General features: G+C 39.1%; 1 protein-coding gene and 1 long non-coding RNA gene across 3 annotated transcripts in view; one reads left to right on the top strand and one right to left on the bottom strand.

The window, feature by feature from the left end:
- The window catches only part of LOC116286308 (ras-related protein Rab-8B), a 48,771-nt gene extending 36,368 nt beyond the window's left edge, over positions 1 to 12,403 (top strand). For both annotated transcript variants that reach the window (XM_089038296.1, XM_089038295.1), the window contains exon 5: positions 8,072 to 12,403. In XM_089038296.1, coding sequence (XP_088894422.1) covers positions 8,072 to 8,308 — 237 coding nt within the window. In that variant the 3' untranslated portion in view covers positions 8,309 to 12,403. The remainder of the gene's footprint in view (positions 1 to 8,071) is intronic.
- On the bottom strand, positions 12,046 to 18,072 carry LOC148906755 (uncharacterized). Its single transcript, XR_016121393.1, has 4 exons — positions 17,934 to 18,072; positions 17,609 to 17,698; positions 16,392 to 16,448; positions 12,046 to 12,181 (listed from the first exon to the last, which is right to left on the bottom strand). It is a non-coding gene; the product is annotated as an uncharacterized LOC148906755 (long non-coding RNA).
- Positions 18,073 to 18,292: the final 220 nt, after the last annotated feature.

Genomic DNA, 18,292 nt, shown 5'->3' on the forward strand with positions numbered 1-18,292 from the left:
GGCCATTTACCTTACCATAGCTGCGTAAGTGGGTGAATTCCTCGCCCTGAATTACGTACCGCACGCAATCCGGCGCCCAAAGGGAATATTCCTTGCCTTCTAAGTCTTTGAGGACTAACCGTAAACGGTCGATGTCTTCGAAGACGACGTAATTTTTTATTTCGTATGCTTTACCGTGGGCAAGATCACGCCAGTGAGTCAAGCTGAGCTTCATTATACCTATGGAATATCTTTAAATGCGTTTTCAAAGTGGCGTAGGACTTAAACCGCTTCACGCAGCCCCTACAGGGAATACGAATGCCATCCGCGTAATCCATCAGGGCACGGCAGATAATGTCGTAATCGTTGCTAACCATCGTTAGGTAACCATTTACGTCAAGCTGTGAGATTTTTTTGGATTGCTTCGCGGATAAGACGCCGTTTCCTTTTGGGGTTTTCAACTCAATACACAACCCGCGGTATTTCTTATGCGCATTTAGGATCAAAAGGTCGGGTTGACCGGCTTGGTAGCCTTTTCGCCAGCATGTTATGCGCTTGCTGTCAGAATCCTGCAGCTCGCCAAGGCCTGGTGCTATGATGAATTCAGGGTAAAACCTACGCATGTAATCGACTACCTTTGTATGCAGGTCAGCTTCATTTTCTATCTTAAAAACTAATTTATTCGGGCTGTCAAAGCGTTTGTTCATCGCATATTTACCCGTCTTTCTCAACGCGGGTAGGACTTCTTCGAGGACCCAATCTTGGAATTCTTCTGCCTTTGCCATCTTCGAGGAGAATATCAACTGATACAATCCGGATTCGTTCACATACAGGGAATGTGGGTGTGAATTGGAAGGGAGGCGATTCACCTCCATTCTAAGTTCGCTAAGCCTTACCTTGTATTTATCGCGAACGTGCACCTTAATCGCATCTTTTGGGCGCTCGTAACCCAATGCGGCCGCTACTTCCTTTGCTTTGAAGTACAATTTATCGCCTTGCACGACTTGCAGTTTCGTACCGTTGCTTTCAAATACGCGAAGCATTGTATATTCAAGAAATATTTTAACATTGACGACTTCATTCCTCAGCCGTCCTAGTAGGCAACGCTCTTTAGCTGATTCATTTCTACGCTCAGTTGCGCGTCAGACACGACGAAGACGTAGCAGTTTATTTTATCACCGTCGCCCGCGGAGGCATTCTTGGTGCGTTTGATCTCCAATGTTATGCCGTCCTGCGTATTTACTAGACGTAAACCCTGGCCATGTAGGTCTTCGTCGTTAATGGTGCGCATGTCAATCCACAGCGCATACTTATCCTTAAAGAATTCCTCGGGGCTAATTTGGTCGCCAAACTTGCGCATGGCCTCTCTGTACACGTCTGCGGGCTTTATCCCCTGGGAGTAGACCTTGTTTGGAACGCCGTTTATGTTGACCCCCACGTTAGTAATGTTGGGGTTGTGAAAGGCCTCGGAGTCGCGCTTACCAGCCTCATAGGGCTTAGCAAACACCAGCATCAACCCCGTGAGACTTCTTCGGGGGAGGTTAATGCTTTGGTTGATAACCTCATCCGTCTTATCCAAGAAGCTGAACGTCTTATACATCACTACGTGGTCGTATAAGAATGCCTTCCCGGAGCTGTATTCCATGCCAGCGCTACGGGCCAGCTCTTCGCTGTATACCGTTTCGTACTGTAGCTCTAAGTTGGTAACGGAATAGGGGGTTGTCGTGGTAAGCGCAGTGCTTAGCCCACCAATGATGTTATTAGCATCTGCTAAAGTTACTTCAAACTGTAGCTCGGATAACTGTCTTGGGTAATACACACCGTGATTCGTGATTACTTCAAAGTCCAGTGGTATGACATACTTGCTACCATAGGCGGTCTTTATTCGCTTTGCGTCTGCCACTGCGGTTTCTCCGCTGCCGTCAGTAGGTTGCGTTTTCGTAGGTGTGCGGACCTTACGTAGAATGACACTACCAATTCCTTGTTCTATCCTTTGCGCGCGGTCAAATGCTGTTAACCATAAGTCTTTGTACGTGGTATACAGATCGTACCTATTTAAGTCCAGCAAGGATTCCCCGGCGAACTTTACGCGCATCTTAGAAACAATGTTGCGGCCCACGTTGTTAACGATAATCCTTTCATCTGTGGGGCTTGACTGCACCGCTAAGTCGAACCTTAAAGCCAGGGTGCCGGGTACTAAGACTAGGTTATCCGTTAGGCGGGGCACGCCTACGTACAGGGTTTCCCCTGGCTTAGCGCTAGAAGGGGTAAAGGTGACCCGGTGAAAGGTGCGTTCCGCTTTCAGCCCGCCAACCTGCTTAGGTAATACGTTGGGATTTAACTTTGAGCTTATCATATATAATGGAAGTAGAAGGAACGGATTTTGACCCCCTTACCGAAGAAGGCCAAGTCGATATTAACGATGAAGAATTTGATGAATGGACTAAAAACGCGGGGGCAAAGCCTTTGCTTTACGACATGGCCTTGATAAGCAAGTATGGCAATAGGTGGAAAAGCTTCAAGGCAGCCTTGAATCGCATGTGGCAATCAAGGAACCGCGGCAGCCCCGTCCCCGAGTACTTGGAACTTCAAAACACAGACGAAGCAGCCGCGCGGGAAACCGTAGAGTGGGCAATGCAAGAGCTAACGCAGCGCTACGACAACTTTGATGCTGACGACGTAAAGCTTACGGAAAAGGGAAACAAAGTCCTCATAAGCGTCCAAGACTTAAGATTTCCCGACAAAGACCGCTGGACAAAACCGCAACCCCTCTTTGATGAGGAGGGCAACGTTAGGGGCGACGTCTCAAGATTAAGAGGCTTTCAGCGTGCTACTAGAAGCATGTTAGAAAGGTTGCAAACCCTGAATGAAAAGGTTGCGCTAGAAAGGCGCGCTATCGAACTGCAAAAGGCGCTGGAAGAAAAAGAGGCGGCGTACGAAAAGCAAAGTCGACTACTTGCTAATGCTGAGAAGAAGTTTAGTCAACGAGACGTAAGAATGGAAGAAATGACGAAACACTTAGATCAGGCTTTACGTGATCGGGATAAAGCAGAAAGGGAGTTGGAGGAGGCTAAGAAATCACATGCTCCGACGGCGGCGTTAGAAAAAACGCTAAAGGAAAGGGAGTCAAGCTATAAAAAACAATTGTTGCGGCTGGGTCAAAGTAAAGACGAAAGCATACTGCAAATTAAACGAGAAGCCGAAAAGGCTTTAGATGAAAGGGATACAGCTCGACAGGCTTTTCGCCTTGCTCTGCAGGACCTAAACATGAGTCAGGAGGAAGTTAGGAAATTACAAACCACCATAGAGGGTTCTTTGGTGGAGCGGCGGCAGTTAGTTGCTGAAATCAACATTAAAGAAGAGCAAATCCAGCAAAGAACTCAGGCCATCGAAGACCTGGAAAAAAACATATCCGAAAAGCAGGAAATAATTGCGGACCTAACTCGTACCGAAGAAGAAAGGGAGGCTGCCCAAAGGGAATCAGAAACCCTTCAGGAGAGAGTTGCGGAATTACAGGCGCAAAAGGAAAACCTGGAAAAAGAGCTGGGGCTTACCACCAAGGAAAAGGTAAAAAGAGCTCTGGTGAAGTATGGTATTCCGCTGGCATTTGCGGTTGCTATTTCGAGCGTAGTAGGAGTCATCCTATCCACGCTTAAGGCTACAGGCGCGGGCGTAAAGAAATTAGGCAATGGGCTGACGGACTTGGGAAAAAAGATGGCAGCCGGTCTTCCTGGGCTGCTGGGTTCGGTTGTTTCCTTGGCACTTAGGGCCGGCGGCGAACTGTTGAAGTTCGTGGGGAATAACGTCTGGATCTTGGTTGTCGCTATTGGAGTGGTACTCCTGAAGAAGATGAAGGGTTAATCTTATCCTTATGTATTACTGGTGGCTTATCGTCGTCAGGCGCACGAGGCGTCCTCGACTGGGGATAAGTAAAGATAGTATTCGCGCCGCCTTGATAATGCGGAACTAGCGGCAGCACACTCATGGTGCTAATGGGCTTATGATTCCAAGTAGCATCCGTTGGAGGATTTTTTGCCGGGGCGGCATTTATCCGAAGGTAGGCAACGTCGTTGGGAAGAACCTGAAGCTTCGCATATTGACAATTGGCTATCATGTGAAAAGTTACCGGCGTTAAGTCTTCTACAGTCGGCGGTGGGGGTTCCGACGAGAAATGAGCTGGGTTCCTATTATTATCTTTTTTTCTGTAGGGTAGTAATGGGCGGTCATTCTCATCAACGATCCTAAACCCGACATTACACGAATACCCCGTCGAAATGCTAATGGTACACATGATCAATCCCAGGCCCCCAACCTTCACCCACAGCCCGGTGTCATGCCAATGCTGTTCTAAGTAGTCCTTCTCCTCCAAAAAATGTAGAAACCAATCTTCCTTCGCGTGTGGGTTCATATATTTCAGCAAACATAGTTTGCTTCTAGAGACTAAGCACCGTAAGAGTGCTAATGGTCTTGTGGTTATAAGCCGTGTCTCTTTGATTTTCTATGCCATTCACGCAAACGCTCCCAGAATCGTCTACGCGTATTTGCAGCTTTACCTTCCCATGGCAATCGGCGACCATGTGAAAAGTCCAAACCGATAGATTTTCCTCGCTGGCTGGGTTGGGCTCTACGGAAAAATGTACAGGCTCCCTGTTGCTCGTCTTCGCGCGCATAGGCTGCAGTATGCCATTCTCATCCAGGAACCTAAAGCCCACGTTGGCATGGCTGCTCGTGCCAATGCAAATACTACAAAGGATTAACTTCTTTCCTGAGTAGTTCAAATTCACGGACATGCCCGTGACATCAACCCAAGATGCCTGGTTGTATTTTTTCTCGCCTGTGTAAGTCGTATAAACACAATCTACTCCAGCTACGTAGGGGTTGTTCATCGCCATATATAATAGCTCAGACCAATGCTTGCAGCGGTTAAGCCGACCTTTAGTAAGTTATGGTCATATTCCTCGGTAACCTTCTTTACTGGTTTCTTTGGTTCGGGTTTTCCTACATGCGCCTTCTTCGATGGTTTTTCTACCTCTTTTTTTGGTTTCTCTACGAAGTGAGTAATGCCCTTGGTCATGTCAGAGTTCACGTCATTCACCCCAAACTTCATATCCTTAGTAGCTCGCTGCAGCTTGTTGTTATAACCCACAACGGAATTGGTGTTAATAACCAAATTACTTGGCATTAACCAACAACCAGGCGACAAAGCATAATCCAGTCGCACTTTAGACTGCTGCACCGCTAATTGATATCTCTGCACCGATTTAGATATGTCATTTTCTATTATTGCAGACTCAAATAAAGTTAGGAATTCTTGTTGCGTTTCCTGTGAAGCGCCTTGGGATCCAACAATGGGGTTGCGGGTATTTACCTGCGCTCCCAGGATGCAGTACACGAATGCTTCAATGCTACGGTTAATCCTGGCTAGGTTCCTTAAACCTTTTCCTTTCATTAACACAAATGGATCCCAAGTGCCGGGGTAGTTCGTTTGAATTCTAGTAATTAATGAATTATTACCCTTATTACCACCCATATCACTGAACTCTAACTCATTACTTGGGTATTCCTGATGTCCGTAGTCAGCCGGCTTCTCACCATTGGCACCCCAAACGTAAACTATACCCAGCCCATGCGTCTTACCCTCCTTATAACGAAAGTCTTTTTGCTGTGGTTTGAACTCATTAATTAACCTTTCCAGGGCTGCGATGTCATAGCGATTATTCATTGGATTAAATGCTCCATCTCCTGGTAGGGGTGCGTTAAGCTCCTTCAACAACCTCCTTACCGTAAAGGCAACGTGAAACTGCATAATTGGAATGTGAAACATGTCCGCGGCAACACCACAACCTTTAGTGGCAGCCCAAATAGCAAAGTCTAACTGCTGCGGCCAATACCGCATATTGGGCCCTGCTAACCATTCCCTGGCCTCTTTACCCGATGTATGCTTCAACATCGTATTCTTATAGATATTTCTTAGTATTACGTTAAATGATTGTTTACCCACTGAAATCTTCAGGTGCGTTACCAGCTTTTCGAAGTTGTTTACACCACCTTCAGCATCGTAAAATGGGTAATCTTCCGTGGTTAACAATAAGTTTCTAGGAAAATTAGGTGCTTTATGCTCGGGTTTTGGTGGCCTTTCTTTATGAACGGGGCGTACAATCGTCAATCGCTGCACCTGATCACCTACTTGCTCCAGCTTTGAATGTTCCAAGTCTGCATTGCTGTACATCCTGGAGCCGTTAAAGTAAATCCCATCGGGTCTTCTTTCGAACTTACTAGGGTCTGCATGTGGAAACATCTTCCTAAATGCTCTCCAATTCCAGTAATCCCGGTTGTCATGATGTGGCTGCTCCTCAATATCATTCCCAAAAGCGTCGTACATTAGTATATATAATGGATGTTATACCATCAGCACCTCAGTTGTACCCAGATGTTCCCTATACTACACCTAATGAACTAAACGCCGAAAACTTTCGTCTGAATAAAGCGAACTTAATCCTGGCTTACTTGGAAGGGCAGGCAAAACACTATGAAAAAGTTAGAAAAAAGTACGTTAGAGCCCGGAGTACGCTACATAAGATTGCGATAACTTCAGGATCCATATCTGTTGTGTTAACGGGCTCTGGCGTTGCTACTTCGCTTACTGGGCCGGGAATAATCGTTGGAGTTCCTTTGGCCGGCGTTGGGGCAACTTGTGGTATCATTTCGGCTGTTGCTACGGGTATTATGAAAAAGCTATCCACGAAAATATCCAAGCATGACACGACAATAGCTCTATCTAGGGCTAAAGTAAATACTATTACCGATCTTGTCTCAAAGGCTTTGCGTGACAGAAAGATAGACGACGTAGAATTCTCGCTTATTCTGGCCGAAGAAGACAAATACGAGAAATTAAAGACGGACATAAGGAATAAAAAAACAGTCGTAAAAGATCTTTCCGAGGAATCTCGCAAAAAGATCTACCAAGAGACAAAAGAAGAGCTTCAAAGAAAGCTCGCTCAGTAAATATTTGCTTTGAGAAAAGCGAGACAGGATTCTATTTACATATCGAACGTCAGTCTGGAAATTACACGTAATATTTATGCTAATTGCTCATCTTATGCCATAAGATTCACTATCTTCTCGGAATCCATCCTAACAGTGGGTGGTTGGGGTCTATTTTGTAAAATATTTCGTAAATTACGTCAGGGTAATAAGGAATATCCTTATCCAGACGACAAAACATCCACTCGGCTTTTGTCATATCAGAAACCTCGGGAATAGACTTACCGGTAATTTCAGACAAAAGATAGGGAATAGCTTTGTAATATTTCCCTAGCTTTAATTTTTTCAATGTCTTCCGTAGACTTTGCGGGGTTGGCTCTTCTAAGTGGTCTATGATTTTCTTCTTTACTTCATTGTCTAAATATACCGGTCGTAAACCCTGGATATGACTCATCCAGTCCCTAAAGTATTTTATTCTCTTATAAGGTGTTTTCTTACGACCTCCATTGGCGTAATACTGCTCTCTGGTAGCATTTGGTACAGCATTACGAATGTTTTTACCACACTCGTAACACTGTGCTGACGTGTCATCTTCTATTTGCATTTTCTTACCACAACAAATATACTTATTTGGCTTAGTAGGTACAAACTTGGGTTTCAAGCACTTTACACAGAAATCATAAGCAAACTCTTTACATTCTTCGCACTCCATATATAGACTAATATATTTAAGTGCGCTGTTGCCCTCAACCACACTTGGAGTGGGGGTCGTCCGTAGGTGGATTTTTGACGCGGGTCTTACCCCGTGTTGAGATTGCGCTGGAACCCCCATTCCCTATACTACTTCAGAATCATCAACTTTTAGACTCTTAGACTTCTCTCTTTATAATCTTTGGGTTTAAATACCCCACATACTGTTGGATTAAATCAATCTGACTTTCTCACTGATGCTAATGATGAACATTTGCTAAATATCAGCCCTTCCCATTACCAGGCATGCTAGATTTATATATCTTGCTCAAAAAACAATTTAATTACATTTTGAATTTAATATACTGATATCATGGAAAATATCTCTTGCTCATTTTGCCTTTTAATTTCCCTGCAGGACTTTTGTGATCTTTACAGTCTAAGTTGGGTAGAGACAAGTGCTAAGAATAGTATCAACATCAAAGAAGCATTTGAATCTCTCTCAAGAAAGCTAATGACCTACTATGATGAAGGGTTGTCCATTCCTTCCCACCAAAGTGGCCCAGGGAGCTTCACCTTACATGGTGCTTACAATGTACCTGACAATAATTCTGAAAGTTATATGAGTTACTGTAGCTGTGGTACTTTACACTAGCCAACATTAGCAAATATTGCATGAACCAACCTTATGACCATGCAGGCCTTGTTAGGGGTAAATTCAGACATGGCCTTGGCATGAACACTGAATATTTCAATATGAAATTTATATCATGGGGTGTAGCTTGAAAGGAGTGGCATATACAGTCAATGTCATTATGTTGTCCACCGAAAAAATACATTTACACATTTACACATTTACACATTTACACATTCACACATTCACACATTCACACATTCACACATTCACACATTCACACATTCACACATTCACACATTCACACATTCACACATTCACACATTCACACATCCACACATCAATTCCTGCCAAACCCTCAAAGTGGGGACTTTGGTCTTTTCCCACAAAGTGGGGAGTATTGGAATCCATTAATTAAACATAATAATACGGTATGCAGTGGTTTGGAGGAAGTTAAAGGTAAGCAATTTCGGCAAAAAAACGTTTGATTTCCTTTTTTTTAAAAGTTGCACATTTCAAACTTATCAAAGTGGGGACCTAATATTTCTAATTAGGACGAACTGGTACTGTTAGTACTATGTGGGGACCTCAGTCGTGCTTTTTTGCAGTTATCATTGAAAGTGACTTGGTACTTGAGAAACCAACCAGTATTCAGGGAATTTCAGTTATTTCGGCTTGGCGCGTGGTACTGAAACTCAACCAAGGAATCGTTTTCCTCCGCGCTTTCTCTGTCCACTGTGGAACGAACAAGCCCTCTATTTATTTTAAACGTAAGGCGTAAACGTAACAGAGAGTTTTTAAATAATATTGTGGTCGGAGCCCGCAGAATTTGCTGTTGCAGAGACATTATTCAGATTGTTATTCGGTTCTTATGCACTCGAGAATTTGGGTAACCTGATTTTGATGCTTTCAGCAATGCGGGGACCTGGTTTTGTGCACCCGGCAAATTGGGGACCTATTTTTGATGCATTCAGCGATGCGGGGACCTGGTTTTTATTCACTCGTCAATTTGGGAACCTAATTTTGATGCATTACGCAATGTGGGAACCTGGTTTTTATGCACCCGTCAATTTGGGGACCTAATTTTGATGCATTCAGCAATGCGGGGACCTGTTTCTTATGCACTCGTCGAATGGGGGACCTAATTTTGATGCATTCAGCAATGCCGGAATGGTTATTATGCACCAAACTGACCTTTCTTAGAATTTTATAATCTTCTGAATAAGCTTGGATAGGTCAACAATGACAACAGGAATAAACGAACAAATGATATTTTATTTCAAACATACAATAAAGTAGTGACAAATGACATCTTGATAAAGCGCTTTAAATGGTAGCAATGCAATTTTAAAAGAATACGTTACAAATTACTTAAACCTAATGAGATGCAAATCCAAAAATTTTTTAGGAGAGGGGGTGTGCGACCAAAGGACTAGCTATAAAAACATATTTGACTCAAAGGTTAAATGACCACCACTACATAACCGATAAAAAAATATATTACTAAAATCATATATTTACAAGAAAAAATCAGTGACCCCCCATTTCCACTCGTAAATAAATTAATGAGCCCCTCCTTAATTCCTGTGCCCCCTCCTAAAAAAAGATTGCTCGGTCGTTCGTTGTTCTCCAATGCAATGATGGCGAAATATTTTAAATCCTCCTGAACAATCAGGGAATTAATGTACTAACAATTATTCACCAATTAAGTAAAGGTGAGGCGCTTATCGGTAAATATCCACCGAAGATCACTGAGCTTGAGATGAATAATCGTTTTAGTATCATTTCACAGGTGATTATTCGAAAGCATTGATTTATTTTCTAAAATTAATTTTTTCTCCGAAAGAGGAACACGCAAAAAACGAAGCGAGCGCATTCCTATATAATCAACTGTAGGTGACTAGTAGGTGATTATGGAGAAAAAGTCCAAAGTTCTTGACCAATCAGCGCGATTTTCTATAATTACCCGGGTAATGATACCAATGAAGTATACTGTATCAATGAAGTGAAGAATATATATTAGAAAACGAACACCAACTCTTTTTGCTATAACAATAAATGACGACTTTGTAAAGGCCGTTTTTTATGCACTTTGAAAGTTAGCGCAACTCGTAATAACTACTGTCGTGCAAATTCACTTATCGACTATAATAAATGTATAACATTTTCAGTCGTTATCGAATCAGGCGTAAAAATGTAAAGAGAGCGCCTTACCCGAGATTGAGATTAGATTCGCTTTGGGCTCTAGTGACACGCTTAGAAGCCGTTCTAAAAAAAACTAAAAATCCATTTCGTTGTAAGATGGTACGATAATGCAAGGCCGACAAGATAAGACTTTGACAATACAATTACCGATTTCTTTTCTCTCTTACATCGTTAAGACCCAGGCTAATACACTAGCAATTAATGATAAAAAGTTGCGTTTCCAAGGGCCAGACGTCGAGTTTCTATGGCACGCCTAACGAGTTTAGATTTTGTCCCGGCCACATTTTATCGCTGATTGGCTAATTTTCATCTGTTTTGACAGGTTATCATATTTTTTTACGGTGGGAACGTCTCGACATGCAGTTGGAAACGCAAAGTTTTTCGAACTCGAACGGCGAAAAGTGATCGCGGTTCACGCTCAAAGGGAAATGGACGCAACCTTATTGTTATTTTACAAACCGACTTTGCATATGCATATACTCTGAAACATAGCCCATCCTATATATGCGAAATAAATAAAGGATATTACATGGGCGCGAGGAGATATGAAATTTATGTTCGAGTGTCGAAAAGATCACTCACGAGTGAGCGCAAAGAAAACCTCCAGGCGCCCATGTAATATTCTGTTTATTATATAATTATCCATAAAATCAACTTAACAAGCTTTTATTATTATAACTAACTAATAGCTTAAATATACATGGTAACGATGCTTTCACATGTCAAAATAACATTTTGTTTTTACGCCTCGTGGATCCACACTACTTTGACAATGTGATGGCGAAATTTATCGTCAATAAGAGGACAGACACATAAAAATCTGTTGTCAATTTGTTTTTTACAATAACAAAAACTATAAAAACTTCTCCTTTTTTCTGATCAAAACAACTAACGGAAAGAGCGCAGGCTCGTTGACGTCAGCTTTATCTGTCTGTCCTCTTATTGATGATAAAAAATAACCAATCAGCGCGCGAGAAAATTGTTAAGTTATTGTAAAAATCAGTTTTTCGAAAAGGAGTGATATATAAGGTATTTTATGGATAAGTATATGATAATAAATAATATTAATAAATGTCAACTTCTCTACCCTGTTACGGGGATCGGATAGTGGATTATGAAAGTATGATGAAGAACCCTAGAGATGGACCATTAGGAATTAGGGAGGGGCCATAGCCAATTATTCTGGAATATATGAAGCAGTCTAATATAGCTATGACAGAGTGCAAACATTATAACCATGAGATAGAACAAAAGCTAACTACAATGACACTAATTTCTGCAAAATCCTTTGTCTTCCATTGGGTTATTTGGTGCCGAATTAGTTATTAATGTTTCACGCTTTTAGCGTTTGCCTCTACCAGTAATCTCAAACTTGTAATTGTTCACCCTTTTGTTTTCATCAAAAACGAGAGGAAAAAATAACGAGCAACTTGTTCGTTCTTACACTTTCTCATCTCCTTGCTCGTTCTTTTTTTCGTTTGTTGACCAAAAACTTTACTTGGTATTTTATTGCCTTCCAGTCCCGGTTTCTCAATGCATTACCAGCTTGTCTGAGGCAGTTTTCGCATGCTAATTTGTTGGGAGCTTTACCTTCATCCCTGATCAATCGATCGAAGTAGGCTATTAAAGCTTGGGTCTCCTCTTTAGACCACGGATTTCTTCCCTTTTCTTTTCGCTTGCATTTTATTTCTGCAAAACGAAAAAAATATATATGATGTGATTATATTATTAAATGATATTATGGATGTAGCATACACTTAACATATGGACCAAAAATAGTTGTAAATAATATAGGAAAAAATGCCGGATGCCAATGCTCGAAAGTTTCACCCGGTTTTGATATAAAACTGATGTTATGTGAAGGGCCCAAATTCGAAACGTCAGGTTATCAATAAATACATTTTTATTGAGTGTACTGATCATTTTCTTGCTTCCGGGAAGGAAGACCTGGCTATTTTTTTCGGTTTCTAAGAAGTTTTAACTTACAACCAGCGAAAAATTCTTCAAAATTAGTAATAATGAATCACCAAAATCTCAAGACGACATATTACCAAAAAGGTATTTGTCTTTGATGAAAAGGTCTGAAAAAGTTTAAGTGGAATTCAGGAAGTTGATAAAAACCTGCTCATGGTTTTCTTGGTTTATCTTCAGTGTAATAAAATTTATGCAGCACAGCTGACGTCACATTACCAAATTGAAAAAATAATAACCAGCTTTAGGCCCTGGCTAAACAAGGAAACCTGTTTCCCTAAATGTTTCCTAAGGTGGCAAAACTGTCAGGAAACATTGGGAAACAATGTTTCCATGCGTCTTGGAAACATTAAATGTTTCTGCCGCACAGCAAAACATTTTTTGCGTCTTGGAAGCAAAATTTGTTGCACGCAGTAACTTTCGCATGTGGCTAAACTTAGAAACAGCGATGAAACATGCACGCGGTTTCACCCCTTCTCATCTTTTCTTTCCTCTTACTCCGACGAAGGACTAACCGCCGAAACGTCAGTTTCACAAAGCTTAATAATAATAATAATAATAATAATAATAATAATAATAATAATAATAATAATAATAATAATAATATCAAAAAAAAAAAAAAAAAAAAAAAATTATTATTATAATTATAATAATAATCTCAATGCCATTATAATATATATATATATATATATTTATTTATTTAATAATAGAATTCAATTAACTATTAATAATAATAATAACAATAATAAAATTTATGATAACGTTAATAAAGAGATTATGAATATAAAATAACAAATATATGTACAAATTACTTATTTATCGATAAAAACATATTTGTAAAATATAATAATAATGATAATAATAATAATAATAATAAACTTTATTAATGTGTCAATAATACCTAGTTTACATGTGAGTAAACTAACTGGGGACACCTATCTAGCACTATATCTAAGTATATAAAAATAACTAAATGAATTTACTATATATTACGAAGTAGCAACATACGAATAAATTTCTCTTTAGTTATGATAATTCTAAATATATAAAACATATGAAATATATTTATTTATTTATTTATAAAAGAATAAATGAAATATAATGAAAAAAATATATTCTCGTTTAGCCAGGGCTTTATAGTCTATGAAATAAATAGACTCTTTGCCGGACCTGGTCACGTGCCTGGATTAGCAAAGCATCATCTGGTGAGCAAGCAAACCCCCGTCACGCTTTGACAACAGTAGCTCGAGTGAAACGAAGAGTGACCTCTGTCTTAATTTACTGTTAAATACTAAACAAAAAGTGACCTTTAATAGAGAATTATTGGCTTTGTCTGACAAGAAACAAACCTTTGTTGGATTTCGCTTCAATTCTGGCCGATTTTCTGCCGTATGTGGAGTTCGGAAGGACGACATGGGTGCATCGGGAACGAGCGAAGGTTAGTTTACTTTCCTAGTAGGTACATTTTATTGTATTTTAACTTATTTTAAGTCTAAACCCATGAACGCCCCGAGTAAATTTAAGAATTAACAGCTTGTTTAGCCATCTGTGAGCAGAAAAAAAATCGTTCTAGAACGTTATGAATCTAAATTTCTTAACCTGAAATTTAACAACAAACGGCTTTCTCCACGTCGTCCAAGTGTGTTGGCACGATAAATATGGCATTATGAAGTAAAGTATAGGCTTCAAAATAGACTTCTCTCTAACTTATTTAATAATGAATTAAGCTAAAAGATATTTTTATTGTCTTATCATATACCAGTGGCGTATGATAATGCCACGATGCCATATTTATCTTGCCAACACACGTGGAGAACGCCGATTTAAGGTAGTTCCGGACCCTTGCTATTGCGCATCCATTTCGCGTATCTCGTTTTTTACCCTTTTTTTGCGCTGTTTTAAAATTGATTTAAATAATGTCAGAAGTTGAATCCTTTTCTATAACTTAACTTATTTCGCTAATTCATGAAACTTTTGAGGCAAGAATGAATTGTTTTCAAAACACGCTTAGATTTATCATTGCCTGACTTCATCTTTTGATTCAAAACAACAAATTCATAACTTTATAAAAATGGAGTAACAAAAAATGAATTTGACAGGTTATTCTCAAAATCAATTTGAAATACTTCTTAGATTCTCTGTAGATTACAAAGACGATTTGACATGTTTCAGACGGAGGTTAATGTACTAGAACCCAGTCCCGCGCGGACAGGATTTGTGTTTTTTGATCAAAAACTTAGATTTAGTAGCTCATAGCCCCATTTTTTTTCTTTTCATTCGGAGCTAGATATTATATTCTTTGGATTTAGTGCAGAAAGAAAAAAAATCATAGTTAAAATTGTCATGAATTTTCAACATTTTTACAACTACACACGCATATAACTGCGCTGAATTACAAGCAATTTTGCTTCTAGAATTAACTTTTCACACTACTTGCAAAAGATTGGATGGATTATTTATCTAGATATGTTTTCTAGACTCAACACCAATAGTTTAAAGCAGTTTTCTGTTTTTCTTTGTTAAATCAATTCAAGTAATTCGAATTTATAAGAGGAGGCAGATTTTCGGCAAAAATGCGCGGAAAACTGAAAAATCCCTCCTTTTTGAAGCCTTATATCTCGATAACCAATACGGCGACCCCCTTCTCTTTTTTCATTATCTGAATACCCTAACAATGAACTTCAAATGACAGAATTTAAAAAAAATTCATTGAAGAATTTTGAAGATCCGGTACTACCTTAAATGATTCATATTTTTATGGCTTTCTTATAGTGTCTTTGTCTTAGGCCACGATCACGAAATCAAAAATTTATTACACAGTGAAATATCTATATAAATTTGGCATTATGGCATTATGATATCTCTTATAAGGCTCGCGTGTCAAGCAGAGGACGACAAGGTATCCCCAAGATGCCTTGCATCTTAAAGTTATTAAATACGCGCATAGATCGAAAAATGTCTTGAAATGTATGAGATTGTTTCATTAGCTATGTAACTATTATTGTTTGAACAAGTATCACTTAAGGTATGTACATTCTGTTTTTATTCTTTCTTGATTTATCAACATCTTAGAGGCAGTCAGTATTATGTATTGAAAGGACCATAGATTGTGTAGAGAAATTGCCATTATCTAGAGAAATTGTCGTGATCATTTCAAGAAATGTCCAAATTTGCATAAAGCAAACTAGTGATTTAGTGAAGTGACTATAATCATGTGAATACTGCGATTCCCATTCACACTCGACCAACAAGACTTGCATCTGAAAATTTAAAATCAAGTTTTGGTGGATATCAATCGATAATATTTCCCTGACAGCTGGTACATGTACATTTCGGTGCCACGAGAGACAGTTCAAATTACAAAGAGCTTCAGTCTGTTACTATTTGATCCTATAGCATGACCCAACTACTGTATTTCCTTTATACCTCTTTATTCTGTATTCAAGCAGCAATTGCTAACACTCTGTCAACTAGCAGAACATTCCTAAAATCTCATAGGGGAAGCTTCCTCATTTTATTTTAAGCAATCGAGAGATTCAATATTGAAGTTAACTAGAGGTTCAGACTGTGAAAAAAGTAAATCTAAACCTTTAACATTTTGAAATTGTTTACAACAGATAAGATGGAATGTAAGTATTAGTTTAGTTCAGCAGATGCAGTTTTTTCTTGAACAATGGATTAATGACCAAGTCAGAGAACAACTGCTTATATGCACTATCATTATTATTTTCTGAATCGAAGGTCCTTACGAAGAAAATCTCGCATGAAAATTAACTAGTTATCAGGAAACGTCCTTAATTGAAACTAAAACAGTAAAACTAAACTTGCTTTTTAGTGTTCGCGCTTTGTATTTTCAGGGTGCAAGGTCAAATGTTACGTAACTTTTTTTTATATTTCATAAATAATAAAACGATTTTGCAAAGCTTACCTATTTTTCTTGGTTTCTCCTTTTTTCTTGACTTTGTTGGCTTTTCATAACAGTCATCTGTAACACAGAAAAATGATGAACATTTGTATTTCTGCAAGAAATCTAAGTAAAAGTTCAAAGAAAATGTCTTTTTGTTTGCATTCCTACTTTAATTGCATACATTGATAATGATAAAAAGGTAAATTATAGGCTGTGAAAAGACTTTAACTCCGCCCGAAACGTCAGTTTTTTCATCTATTGACAGTGAATAATTACCTTTATATCATTACTGCTTGAACATTAGAAACACTGACACAGCTCACACTAGTTTTTAGCTAGTTATCTCTTCTATATAAGCATTATTAACTTACATAATCTCTTCTTTTCATTTGCATAGGTCATTTACTGAGACAATCAAAATATAAATTTTGTGTTTTTTGCAATGTTTTGAAGTTGAATGAAAATGCACTGCTATTATATGTATGTATATTATTATTTGCAACTTCAAACATTTTTATCTGCAAGCTAATTATGTTGTGGTAATTGCTGTTTTTGGTGACTGCTATTTTTGCTAATGGTTGTGGTGTTATTCCTTAAAATGGCACAAGGATGTGTATTGCAGTGTATTTAGATTGAATATTACTGCAATTTTCATAATTATTGGGAGAACGAAGTTCAAAATATCATTATTTTGATACCTTTTATAATTTTACTGGTGGCAGTGGAAAGCCAAATTCCAAATAGGAACTTGCAAGTTCAGTGTTTGTGTACCCGTACGAAAATTATCGGCGAGACACGAGCGAAAATCTAGCCTGACATTTTAGCCATACAGTGGCGAGAATTGAGCGAGAAAATAATAAACCTAACAGAGCCATAATAAGCCTGACAGGAGCGTGAAAAATGAACGAAAAACGCTTAGCGATTTTCAGGCTTAGAGCGATAGTTGTCGGGCCATACATATTGTATGGCTGTGTTATGGCGTGATTATGGTTTGTTTGCGTGGCTCGTAATTTGAGCCTACCACGCGACTATTTTAAAACTTTCAATCTACAAAATGGTACATTGACAACTCAAACAAGTAATCCGATACAGTATTTATTATGCTCTTTATCATAGGTATTACATCAGCAGTATCATTTTACAAACTGTTTAACTTTCCCTTGCTTCTGTTGACTTTTACTCGAGCGTAACTAATTTGCTGTGTAAGTTTTTTCATCTTTTCACGGTGTATAATTTACCTTTTCATCATTACTGTGTAAAGCATTCGTTTATCGTCTTCGGTGGTGGAATGTCTCGATTTTGCTTTATAGCAAATGCAGTGACAAAATCTGCAACATATTATAAAAGGTAGGGGATTAATCACGGCAGAATTGATTTATGAAAAGAAATTAATGCCCTGTAGAGTGAACGCATGAAACATTTATTTAGAATTGATTGTAGTAATAACTGTAATTGAACAAAAGAGAACAACTTATTTCTATTGTGTAATCTAAACAAAGCGATGCATTCAATCGTCACAAGAATTTTGGCAAAACTCAAACCGAGTTATTGATCGTTCCTAACCTTTACAAGCATTAACTTTCACTGCATCAAGCGGCTTTTTGCTGTCTTCAGTGACCTTTGACGTTGTCATTCCTTGGCCACAGGAATTTGCCAGTTCCTCCACAGAAAAAACCAAAGGAATGAGCTTCTGGAGGAGAAACTGTGGGACCGTTCGATCCTTTGCTCTGTGCTGCCGTCGTACCGATCCTTAACTTCGTCCTGTCGACGAAGACGTCAGTTGATTCGAGGAGTCTCACCTTATTTGTGCCCTGAGTCAGAAGTCAAAGTCATAAAGGGACATGAAAATTTATACATACAATTGTAAATAATTCCCGAAAATAATTACCTCAGCTGACGGAGAAAGGTTTGCTTTCAGTTTT

Source organism: Actinia tenebrosa, unplaced genomic scaffold, assembly GCF_029948245.1.
Source record: "Actinia tenebrosa isolate PJP-AT-01 unplaced genomic scaffold, QUT_ActTen_1.0 PGA_scaffold5__44_contigs__length_20552954, whole genome shotgun sequence".
NCBI classification, from domain to species: Eukaryota; Metazoa; Cnidaria; class Anthozoa; order Actiniaria; family Actiniidae; genus Actinia; species Actinia tenebrosa.